Source organism: Trichinella spiralis, assembly GCF_000181795.1.
Source record: "Trichinella spiralis strain ISS 195 chromosome Unknown Scfld2, whole genome shotgun sequence".
Lineage (NCBI taxonomy): Eukaryota > Metazoa > Nematoda > Enoplea > Trichinellida > Trichinellidae > Trichinella > Trichinella spiralis.
Genome location: NW_003526941.1, coordinates 10,447,219 through 10,459,648, shown reverse-complemented (window position 1 = coordinate 10,459,648; position 12,430 = coordinate 10,447,219). Strand labels below are relative to the sequence as shown.

Sequence of the window (12,430 nt, the reverse complement as noted above, 5' to 3'; positions counted from 1 at the left end):
TTTTCTTGAAACAGAACCGAAAGGGAATGGAATGTTCATCTTGTACATTTAAAAATGGGAAGTGGATGAAACTTTAAACTTATTACTGTTCATTTTTTTGGATAAAAGTGAACAAAATGCTAATTAACAATTAATTCGATTATAATTATGGTAATGTGATGCAATTTGCTGCTTGTGCAGTTGTTAATTTTTCCATTTAAAAGTAGACAGACATTAGCGTTTATATATTGCGATTATTTAGTTAGCTAATTTTGCCAACGGCTGACGATTTTTGCTTAAATTATTTATTTTGAAAGAATTTTTTTCAATATAATGTTTAATATTTTTTAATTTATAACTTGTTTTACAGCTTTATATTGTTAGTAGAAGAGAACTGTCAAAAGTAAATGCCAAAAGCGAGCAGAAGTGAAGAAATCATTTGTTCATTTTTTGATTAAATATCAAAGGGCTTTTTGAAATTGATTGAATTTCAGCTTAATTATATTTTTTATCAGTGTTTTGTTTTTTTTTAACAACAGCGTGAAGATATCTAATTTTATAAGTAAAACGTATGAAAGATGAAAAATAGAGTTAATTAATATTGTTGAAATGCGTTGGAGGGGCTTTTTATTGATTGTACGGTCTTCTTCTGGTTTGACGTTTCTAATATTCTGAGCAAATAATATTTTAATTAAGCTTCGGCTTTGATTATGAAAAGAATTAGATCGCATTGCAGTGTTCTCATGAGAATTTTTTCCTTTTGAAATATTGCCAACGTTGAAATTGGAAATATTATTCCTTCGCTGTAATATCTGCACTGCGTTTGTAGTTTTCAGCTGGCTGGAGTGAAACCTTCCACCTCTGGCCAGTAACCAATGATTTGATGATATTTTTGAGATGGTTTATAATTGCATTTCCATTTCAATTCTGATACTAAAAGTAAAGCAACCAAAATAGATAAATCACATTTTAACTCATTTTCAGAAATTAGTTTTAATGTGAAATAATTGAAATTTTAATTTGATCATTTTAATTTCTTATATACGTAGTTTATAGAAAATACAATTATATCACAGTTATAATAGATTGGTAGCTGAGAAATTGGAAATCGATCTAAATTTTTGCATTTGTATTAGTTGAATAAAAATATAATGAACAAATAATAAATAAATGAATAAGTAAATATACATATATAATTTGCATTTGAATTTTAAGAAATTTCTTTATAATTTATGCAGACATTTTTAGCTTATTTTTTTGCTCTACAGTTGAATGGAATTGGCTATTTGTTGAATGGAATCCGTTTCAGCAATTTACGAAAGCGCAACTATTTTCCTATGGTTCCTGTAAAAGAATGCCTTCTCACGCATCCAGATGTAACGTTAAGCTACTTCAATTACATACTGAGACCATTTTTGCTTGTATATTTGGCCGTGGATCGCATGTGTGCAGTGCTGTTGGAAGTGAAAAACATGAAAAAGGTGACCACTTTTGGCGTAATATCAGTTTACGTGTTGAGTTTGTTCTATGTGATCGGAGCTTGGATAGAAACTTTTCTACTGCGCTCAGATTGTATGATAAAGCAGAACTGTATTTACTGGTCAGCGGTACCATGGTATCATCAAAAATTTCAAAAGTATATGCATATGTTTGGGCTGTTTGCCGCTGTAGCAATTGTCATCATGGCTCTGCTCAGAGCGTATGTCAAACGTCGGAAAGAGGTCCACTGTACCACTTGGAGCTTTGCCAACGATTATTTGGCAGTGACAAGTCGTTTGTCAATTATTGTATTTTCAGAGTTCATTTTCCGAGGCTTGCCATTGCTCTGGGGATGCTTCGTGACCAGAACTATCTCCATGTACACTGTTCGAATGACTTTGTACGTTTTTTCCGATATCATCGAAGCTTTCTATGGCGTCCTGTATTGTTATATAAATGGAGACTTGCGCGAATCCATCGTCTCACTGTGCAGACTATTTGGGGGTTGCATTTAAATTTCAGTTCATTTTCATTTTTCAGTTGTTTTGTTTCTTCTCATCGCGTTGAAATTGTTAAAAGTTGCCGTATTTGAACTGATTGATATTCATTTCTCTTTCAATTGGATAATTAATTTATTTGAATATTAGTGAAATCTGTTTATTAATTTTTAATGAGTGAACTTTTCAGAAAGGTCGAATTTGCATTTCGTGCTTTCTTTGTTGGGATAATATTGTGAGAATTGTTGCCTTTATCCAAGTGAAGAAGGCAAACTTTTATCAGTTTACTTGCTCATCATATTATAGCTCTGCTGTGCCTGAGTAAAGTATTTGAAATTTCAAATTTTATTTCTTTGATTTGACAGCAAATTTCAAATGGAACTGAATACTATTCAGTTGAATTCTGTTTCATTTTCTCTTCGATTCATTGGCAACCACAAATTTGCAAAGAATAAGCATGCATCAATTTTTTGTAGTGATGTTTCTCATATTGCACTCTTTTGACTGAAATTCTTTTCGATAGATAGATAGTCTTTCATTTTTATTCTGTATTATTTAGGTGAATATTTTGTTTCAAAAAATTAACGAATCTCACATGCCCATTGCATTTTTCTGAAATGCTGAAGAAATTAAGCGTCAGTAGAGGTTTGTATTTCTTTTTAATTTGTCTTCTTCTACGATAAAATCAACAAACCTGAATTCCAATTTTGCATTTTCCAGCAGCATGCTGTGCTTGATCAATTATTTTTCCAATTTGCACTAGATTAATGCAAATCAGTAGAATAATTTCTCTCGAGTTCGTTTTTTAAGCTGTTGCATTTGTTTATTCAAACACAGGTTTATATCTATTCTGTAAGCAGTTTATTAATTTTTTAATTTTTATATCTATGATCCATTTCAATTAATCTTTATTAAAATTTCTTCTCATATTGTTTGTTTTTGTAAAAATTCAATTGATATTATCCGTATTTACACATTGTTTTGCATGTGAACGGTATTATCTGTTATCTGTTTTGTTTTTATTCGATGTTTAGCTACTGTTTTATTATTCTGTTTTCCAATGAACTGCCTTTTCTTTTCACCAAAAATGAATACAATGATTATCAAACAACGAATTCTGAACAAATAATGCACCTTTGAATATTTCACTGCTTGCATAGAATTACTTATTTATTTTCGAGAACGTCATCCGAACGATTGTGTAGTTATAAGTTGTTTATAAGCTGATGAAAAATTATTATCTTGTCTGAAGAATTGAAATAGAAATGCATTGTTTTCAGCTGCTTGCGGTTTTGTTGGCTGCAGTTGCAGTTTCTGAAGTAGGCAATTTAAGATTTTTACCAAGGGGAATTTTGTTCTTCTTCAATTTTTATTAAATAATAAATTTTGAATTAAGCGAGATTTTTTATTAAATACTTGTGAGTAATTTTTTCCTGCTTATCCGATTTGTCGTTGTTCAAAAATAAAAGTATAACGTATTTTATTTAATAATATTTAGCCTGTGTACCAAAAGAAAAAATTGTTCAAATCGTTTCAAATTTGTAATGGTTATTTTTAGGCAAAAAAGGAATGTGGTATACCTAAAATTGAACCCAAATTACCCGGTGGGGCTAATCGTATTGTAGGCGGTAGTGATGCCGTTCCCCATTCATATCCATGGCAAGCTCATCTTTCTATTCAAATTGGAAACGGTGCTGGAAGTTGCGGCGGTGCGCTGTTGCCTGGTAAATCAGGCACATCTAGTGCATTTGTAGTCACAGCGGCTCACTGTGTACAACAAGGGTAATTAAAGTGTTTCTGTTTATTTTTAAATTTTTATACATTTTTCGATTTCTTTCTTTAAAGTAATATCACAAGCTTACACATGCTGTTTGTTCTTTTTTCTTTTAATTGTTTCATCATCTTCTTTTGTCACTTGTATCTGCAATAAACTTCATTTACAGCTCCCAGGTTGTGTCTCCCGATAAAATTACCGTTACACTTGGAGCGCATGATATAGATGCACAAGAAGCTTCTGCCCAAAAGGTTAAAGTAAAGCAGGTGCACATGAACGGATATGACGTTAGATCTTTGCACAATGACATCGCAGTGTTGGAATTGGAAAGAGAAGTTGCTTATTCTCCGCAAATATCGCCAATATGTTTGCCGAAAAAGGATGACAAATTGCCAAAAACATGCTATGTAACTGGATGGGGTGCTACATCAAGTGAGAATTTTTTAAAAATAAAATTAAAATCGCATGTTTTTTTAATTCAAAAATTCCTTCTTTTACAGAAAATGGCGCCACAAGTAAAACACTGAAACAAGTAGATGTGGACATATTTTCAGACAGCAAGTGCAATTTGCCAAAATTTGATTCTACAAAGCAGTTTTGTGCAGGAAGTGAAGCTGGTGATAGAGATTCTTGCAATGTGCGTTCTTATGTCAATTTATAAATGTGAAAAATATTTCAATTCCATTCGTCTATTTTAGGGTGATTCAGGTGGACCATTGGTTTGTAAAGACAAAAAGACTTTCACGTTGATGGGAATTGTCAGCTTGGGAAAAGGCTGTGGTGATAGTAAACATCCTGGCTTCTATACGAAAGTTACATCTCAAGTGAAATGGCTGAAATCGTTATTGAAATAAAATTCGTCAACTGCTGAATTTTTTAGTTGCACTTGCATAATAAATAAATTGTACTCTTCCAATATTTTTTATTTTTATATACAATATGATTGCATATACAATATGATACTGCTGAAACTGATGCAAAAATAAACTATCATTTTGAAAAAATATTCACTTACAGTAATGTTATGAATACAGTTTGTACCTGAAAATTACAGTACTCCTGATTATAAGGTAACGGCGACGCATTGCGTGAATGTTGTATGTGTTGGAGCGTAGCTCACTGAAGCGAAAAATGAATACATTTTCAATGGATGGTATTATTTTATTTCTTTTATCATTTCTAATAATGCTGCTTTCATTTATTACTAGTAGCTGTGATGTAATGCAATTTTGTTTGATTTATTATGCAAGATATTTGTCATACTTCACATTGTTGTTCAATCAGTGATGACATTTTGAATATTTGAAGTTCAGTTGTCTTTTTACTGTTTTTTTTCAGATTTAACCGAAGAGGAGCGGGAGCTTTTGATCAAAATAAGGAAGAGAAAAGCTGAATTGTTGGAAGAAATTGAGGTAATTTTTGTTTTTGCTTTCTTTTACCTGGTACAATTGTTGGTGAACCTTCATTCTCTGCATTACTTTAATATGACCTTTTATTGCATGCTTGCTGTGTTGGCGAAATTTATGAAATCGAAATGAAATAATATTAAGCGAGATTTAATATTTATTCTTTTTTGCTCTCAGCATTATAGCAACTTCCAGTATGAATTTTGTAGTTCTTCACACAAATTAGGCAGTTCTTTAAGTGTAGGTGAACAGTTCTTAAGTTATTTGCAAAGTAATGCTATTTTTTATTTTTGATTTTGTGTAAGAGTTTTAGCGCGTGTCACTTTGTGAAATACATGTGTTGAATTATAACTCTTAGCACGTGATTTTGTGCGTTGTATTTTCAAAAATGAATTGATAATGCATTGCTTAATAATAGATATACTCTTTCTTAAAGTGACTGTTATTTGCATTGAAATTCTGAAAAATTCCTGTTCTGCAAGTGTTGATTGAAGGAGAATTATTTTAAAAATTATTTAATTACCATGTAATTGCTATTATTTTTTCCATTGAAATTGGCAAATCGCTGTTTATATAAATACAGATGGGTTATTGTTTGAATTATTAGAAAATATTTGACATTGTACGGTTTGTTTGTTTCTGCTGCAAGTGAAGAATCTGTTCCTTTTTTTTTAATAATCAATCCAAATGATCGAATGGCAATGTAATTTTTTAATGAACACTGATAAATAAAATTGGTGTGTAAATGGACAAACAAGAAATGGAATAAAAAAAGTAAAAATTACAAGTAGATTGAGATCATTGTCCTGCTGGTGACTGGTCTTGTACAGATGGGACACGGCTTTTGTTTGAATTTGAAGTAAACTTTAGCACAGTTGAAGCAGAATAGATGGCCACATTTTGTTGCGAACGTTTTCATATGTTTATAAATTGGTCTCTGACAACAGGAACAGAGAATAATTCCAACATTCTTTGCCATCAGTTGAAATTTTTTGAATTTTCTGGAACTTAATCTTCTTTTTGGGCTTCAGAATTTGAGCAGTTCAGCTAAAATTTTAAATGGTCAGCGAACAGCTTAGCAGTCGGTTATTTATTTTCACTAGCAGTTTGCTTACTTGGATTGGTTAAATGAAAGAAATGGTTGTTTTACTTTAAAATTCATTTAAAGAGCGGTTTAAAGGCCAACTAATTTTTAAAACTAAAAATTTTAATTTTCGGCTTTTTATTTATTTATTTATTTATTACATTATAGATGTGAATTTTTCAAATAACGTAATAAGCATTTTTATCAGTCAACACATTTTCAAAGTACATGTAACAACTACCTAACTGAATTGTTTATTATTATTATTATTTTGAGTATAATATCGGTTTTAAATTTGGATGAAATGTTGATTTTAAATTTGTTTCATCATTTATTTTTCAAATAGAAATTTTTTATCAGTAAAGTATATTCATGTAAAGTAAGAAATTTGGAAAAAATTAATATGTTGCACAACAGTTTGTGTGCTTTTTGCATTTTTTCTTCTTCAACTTATTTAACTGCTGCTTATTTGCAAGTTGTTTTTGTTATATAAAAGCAGTTAATTAATTAATTATTTATTTATATATTTGGCCAGTTTTAATTAAATTAAATCTTAATTTGATTATTTATCCAATTGCTAGTAATCGAGTTTTTGGGCAGTGGAGGGTTGTTTCGATTGGCTTCTGGTCGATTTCTTTCAACGTCACTCAGATGGAAGAAGAAAAGTGTTGTTGCAGCTTTTTCCGTTTATCCATGTGTGTATGTTAGTGTTTGTGCTGGTGTTGATCTCCATGGGATATGCAGAGTGGATGGCTGGCTGGCTGGCTATTCATGCTTAATTTTTAATCTTCTTCAGTTGAAGTTGTCGTATGTTTTTATGTGAAAACCTAGCAGTATAGTTGTAGTAGTAGAAGTAGAATAAGTGAGGAAAATAATCAACGCTTTTGCTCACCATTTCGTCATAACGGCAGATTGATTTTATGAGACATTTGAGAGTTTCATTGCGTGTATAGTTTTTTCGAAACTTTGAATGCATGTATTTTTTATTAGTTTGCATATAAATGGTTTAAATGTTGTTTTTCCGTTATTTTGCACTTTTATTGCGAAGTGCAATCATCTTTTCTCTGGTTGCTTAAAATTTGAATCATATTAGTTGCATATTTGAATTATCCTCGCTGCCAGTGCATGTTTATTTAGCTATTTGCTCGAAAAAAGCATTCGATTTTTATTTATGCTGCTACTGGTGTTGCATTAATTGCTCGGCTTATTGAAGTTTATGTTATAAATGTATAAGTAATGTATATACGAAATACATGTATTTCATGGTAAAAATATATCGCTGCTTTTCGATCGATCTCATCCAAACTTTTGGATTGGAAATCCCACATCATCAGTTCGCTTCTGACACAGAGGCTGAAAGCATTCAAGCGCATAGTTCGATTATTTTTCGCTGTTATATTGGGAGATTTTCTTTTTATTTTTGTTTTTAATAATCGTTGATATGCTGAATTTTATTTATCTGTTTATTTGTTTGTTTTGCAGCAAATCCGCACCGAGATGATTGAAGTCAACTCTGAAATAGAAACGTTGGACATGATTGATGAAGAGTGAGTAAAATTGATTATTATCATCATTATTAAATGAGCACCAGTTTTTGTACTATTGCTGTCTTATTATTTTTTTGTGCTTTATATAAAATGTTATTTTCAGGCGAGCCAGTTCGAAAACGAAACAACTAGCCATTGGCAAGAAGAAGTTCAACATGAATGCAAAAAAGGTAAAAATAAAATTTAAAACAATATTGCATTTATAAAATTATTATTATTTATTAAAGGGTATTGAATTTTTGATTGAACATGGTCTCATTGGCGAGTCGGCAGAATCGGTTGCGGAATTTTTGTACAGAAGCGAAGGTCTGAGCAAGGCGGTCATTGGTGATTATCTTGGCGATCGGGATGAATTTAATATCAAAGTGTTGGGCAAATTTGTCGATTTGCAAGATTTTTCCGGTCTCTCACTTGTTGAAGCCTTGAGGTAAATTTAATTTCATTCTAATTACACTATAATTTTATTACTGCTCGAGATGATGTTTAAAAATAAAAGTAGTGGTCTGAAAGATAATGCGGACAAATTTTTTTCACATTACTGATCAAAATATCTGTAACTCTGTTTGGAATTGTTTGAACCGTTTTTATTTATACGATTTGAATCGATTGAATGGTCGGTCTTTGAAATTGCAGGCATTTTCTTTGGTCGTTCAGACTGCCCGGCGAAGCGCAGAAAATCGACCGCATGATGGACTCGTTCGCCAAACGTTATTGTGCCATGAATCCGGGTATATTTCGCACCACTGGTGAGAAGAAGGGCTGAAAAATTGATCGTGTGATGAATTATAATTTTGTTTTAAATTGCACTTTTCAGACGCTTGTTACGTGGTCAGTTTTGCGATAATTATGTTGAACACGAGTTTGCACAATCCGAATGTCAAGGAAAAAGTTACACTGGAGCAGTTTGTGTTGAGAACGCGTGATGTTGATGTTGGACAGGATATTCCAAGAGAATTGCTAGCGGTGTGAATTTTGAAAATTAATTAATAATGAATTAATTTAATTCTCACTTGTTTTATTCAGAGCTTTTATGAATGCATACGTACTGAACCTTTCAAAATTCCAGAGGACAGCGGCAAAGAGTTTATGCATACGTTTTTCAATCCGGATCGTGAAGGCTGGCTTTGGAAGCAAGGTCAGTTTTTTGAATTTCTTCAAATTATAATGAATTTATATGGAAGATAATTTTTATAATGTTTCTTTTTTTACATTTTTTCTAGGGGGTCGTTACAAATCATGGAAAAGACGGTGGTTTATTCTCAGTGATAATTGCCTTTATTATTTTGAAAATAAAACGGTATATAGGATTCTTCTTCTTCTTTGTATTATTATTATTATTATGAAGATGAAATTTTAGGAAAAAGAACCACGTGGCATTATTCCGTTGGAAAATGTACAAATACGAGAAGTTCAGGACAAAACACGGGCTCACTGTTTTGAAATTTATTCGACAAATTCCAATTTTATTAAAGCTTGTAAAACTGATTCCGAAGGAAAAGTGATCGAAGGTTTGATGTGATTGATTCCACTTTGACTTTGTTTGCAAGATCCGACATTTTTCAATAATGCTTAATTGCAGGCAAGCATACCACTTACAGAATGGCGGCATCGTCGGCAGAGGAGAAACAATCTTGGATCAGGGCATTTGAGTAAGTTAAATAGAGATTGTTGATTGATTGAAAAGAAAAACATTGGAGTTTATTTATTTATTTATTTGTTTTTTTATTTTATAGATCAAGCATAAATCAAGATCCATTTCCAGATTTGTTTCAAATTCGAAAGCGCAAAGTGGGCAATAGCAGTTGACCGTGGTTGAAATTTGCAAGTGTGCTTTGATGTTATTGCTTGTTTGGAATGCGGAAACATTTGTCCAGTTTGTTCATAATTTCAACAGGTACAAAATGGACAGTGTAAAAAAAGGAGTTCGCTTTGCAAATTAGTGTGTGCAAAAATTTGTTTCCTTTCCACCAGACAAGTTCACCAGTCATTGGGCGTGGCTCGGTATCACCACACGGACGGATCTCATTACCGGAAACACGAAATCCATGTTCAAGCAGTGAACTTGCACGCGGTTGCCGTCTCATCCCTTGCACGATCACAATCATCACACCATCTTCTCGTTGCCAAACACAATCAATGCACATGTTGTTCTAGTGCCTCAGTTTTTTCAATTGAGGTTCATTGTTAAACGGAAAAAAAAACTTTACTTTCACTTTTCAACATTTAGCAGAGGTAAATTTCCTTTTATGGCAAATTTTTTGACACACTATGTACAAGTAATACGCTTGTTTGTTTCTTTGTTTATTGTTGTTGTTGTTGTTGTTGTTGCTGTTGTTGTTATTATATACATGCATATTTTTATTCATTTATTACCTGCTGTTATGTTATAGGGTATGTTTAGTTGCAAACGTATGAAAGCATAGAAAACAGGGAAAAAAGCGGCGTGTCATATATATATATATAAATAAAATCAAAACAAAACAAAACAAAAATGAATTTGCATGAACGTATGTGAATTTGATTTATTTTATTTGGGTATATTTAAATGATTAAGGATTTATTCAATTTGTGAAGATGAAATTTTTGTTCGGAAGGAAGCAACGCTGTTGTTGTTGTTGTTGTTGTACTATATAGGTGTAACATCAGTAACTACTGTAAATAACAAAGGTAGCGGTTGTATATTTGTTTGAATTATTTTTTGTTATTGAAAGTACTTTTATTAGGTAGCAGCAAAGCAAAACAAGAGAAATATTCCATGATGAAGCCGATTATAGAGAAACCATTTTAATAGTTTTCCTTTGACGACTTATGAGCTGTTTCGTATATTTGCTAAAATTCATTCAATTCAAGCTCAGTTCAACACGGTCGAACATGCCATGCATGAGGAAATAGGTATGTACACAATGGTGAAAAAATGTATTTATTAATTGATAATGTTGTTTCTTCAAATTGTGACATAAATTATTTATTCAAAATAAGATTTCATATATTTTCACATGAGATATAATTTGAATGGACAACTACTGGTGGTACTGAACTTAAACGATGACTGAACAGCATACGGAGCTGATGAAAGCGACCACTATACTAGTTCAAACACATTCAGCAAATGTTGAGATGTAGTCGAGTGAGGGATGATTTCTTGACCGTAGTACGGCACATTGGGCACGGTTTTTGTGAGTGCTTATCGGGAAAATATATAATTTTGCAATCCACGCAAAGAACGTGTCCACATTTCGTGCTGTACATGGACAAGGAGCTGTTCTCCTCTTCTTGGGGACTTTTCCAACAAATCGAACACATTATTATCGCTTTCCAATCATCATCTTCAATGGTTACAGTTTGATTGGTCTTTGGCATTCTTTTGTTGTGCTTTTGCTGACTTTGCTCGTCTATATCTATGTGCTTTACTGATTTGGGCGGCAATAATAATAATAATAGTAATAATTGATGATGTTATCGCTTTGCATGGGTTATTTCTCTTTATTTTATTTGTTTCTTCTTCAACCAAACGAACAACGTCGGTGCGGGTGGTGAATTTGAACGGAATGAAAGCTACAACTGACTCTATGTGCTGCTGTACATTGTATATGAAAACTTGGACTTTAAACTTATGATCAACTTAAACTTTAAAATATGTTTTAATTTAAAGTTTTTTGTTTGATGAATATTTCAGAAGTTTATTTGTTCCCCATACAAGTTGATGATGATAAGTAATCTGAGAAACAGTTAGCACCATTTTAAAAGAATAAAGAACTCTGACTGGGCAATATGAAACTTCACCTAGTACGTTGGAAATGGGAAAAAGAGAATGGCATAATTTATCAGTTCACATTGACTCATTTGGTCAAATCGATACAATCAATCAGCGCTTCATGATATCAGTGCTTCATGACATTCGATACAATAATCATTATAATAATTATCATAAATAATGTACAAAGCCGACCGACCGGCAATTGATTATCACTGTCGGTCGATTTATTCTCGTTGTTGCTTTTTTTATTACTTATTTTCTGTTATTCTTGATTTTATTTTCTCCTTTTTTAAAAATATCTTATCTTATTCATTTCATTTTCTGTTTTAGCACAATTTCAAGAACAAATGGGTGTGGTCACTTTAATCAAAATGCCAAACTTAGCATATCAATATTTTAAGTAATGTCAAAATTTCACTGGAAGAACATTCGCATTTTTTATTTCATTTTAGTTGCTTTCCATTTTGCCATCTATCACATTCCTCTTTATCCATTTCTAGCCACTGTTATAACAAACAATAGGTGAGTGCTTTTTATTTTGCCATTTATTATTATTATTTATGTATTTTGATACTGACCAATGAGCATACTGACTTTTGATTGAAAAAAATAATTTTCAGCTCATTAATTTGATTGCAAAATCTCAATTGCACCCGTTGTATAAACTTCCGTGCATCATGTGGTCGATTGGTGGTGTAGAAGGCATAAAGTCAGTTTTGATTGGAAAATGACTTTTTGGCAGTGCTTATCCGATTATACGCGATGATGTTTGTTTTGTTTTGGGGGTCGAGCGAGCCGGTTGTCCAAAATGACCGTCATGCCATTTTACAAGGCGAATTCCTTCCTCCTCAAACTGTTGGCGGCATGCAGCACAGAGAAGAGCATGCCGACAGATGGGGACAGTTCG

The 12,430-nt window shown here is 32.2% G+C and overlaps 3 protein-coding genes across 3 annotated transcripts; 2 read left to right on the top strand and 1 right to left on the bottom strand.

Moving 5' to 3' along the window:
- Window positions 1-588: 588 nt before the first annotated feature.
- On the top strand, window positions 589-4,583 carry Tsp_07750 (putative trypsin). Its single transcript, XM_003381156.1, is given in 10 exon segments — window positions 589-631; window positions 1,218-1,752; window positions 1,777-1,862; window positions 1,999-2,042; window positions 2,146-2,276; window positions 3,454-3,502; window positions 3,514-3,737; window positions 3,899-4,161; window positions 4,230-4,378; window positions 4,428-4,583. The coding sequence occupies 10 exon segments, from the start codon at window positions 589-591 to the stop codon at window positions 4,581-4,583; spliced, it is 1,680 nt and encodes a 559-aa protein (XP_003381204.1).
- A 238-nt stretch (window positions 4,584-4,821) lies between these two features.
- On the top strand, window positions 4,822-9,572 carry Tsp_07751 (cytohesin-3). Its single transcript, XM_003381155.1, has 12 exons — window positions 4,822-4,882; window positions 5,068-5,141; window positions 7,702-7,766; window positions 7,870-7,936; window positions 7,994-8,193; window positions 8,400-8,512; window positions 8,581-8,729; window positions 8,790-8,901; window positions 8,987-9,063; window positions 9,124-9,274; window positions 9,346-9,415; window positions 9,500-9,572. The coding sequence occupies exons 1-12, from the start codon at window positions 4,822-4,824 to the stop codon at window positions 9,570-9,572; spliced, it is 1,212 nt and encodes a 403-aa protein (XP_003381203.1).
- A 1,296-nt stretch (window positions 9,573-10,868) lies between these two features.
- On the bottom strand, window positions 10,869-11,126 carry Tsp_07752 (DNA repair protein RAD5). The gene has a single exon (XM_003381154.1). The coding sequence runs from the start codon at window positions 11,124-11,126 to the stop codon at window positions 10,869-10,871; it is 258 nt and encodes an 85-aa protein (XP_003381202.1).
- Between the last annotated feature and the right edge of the window lie 1,304 nt (window positions 11,127-12,430).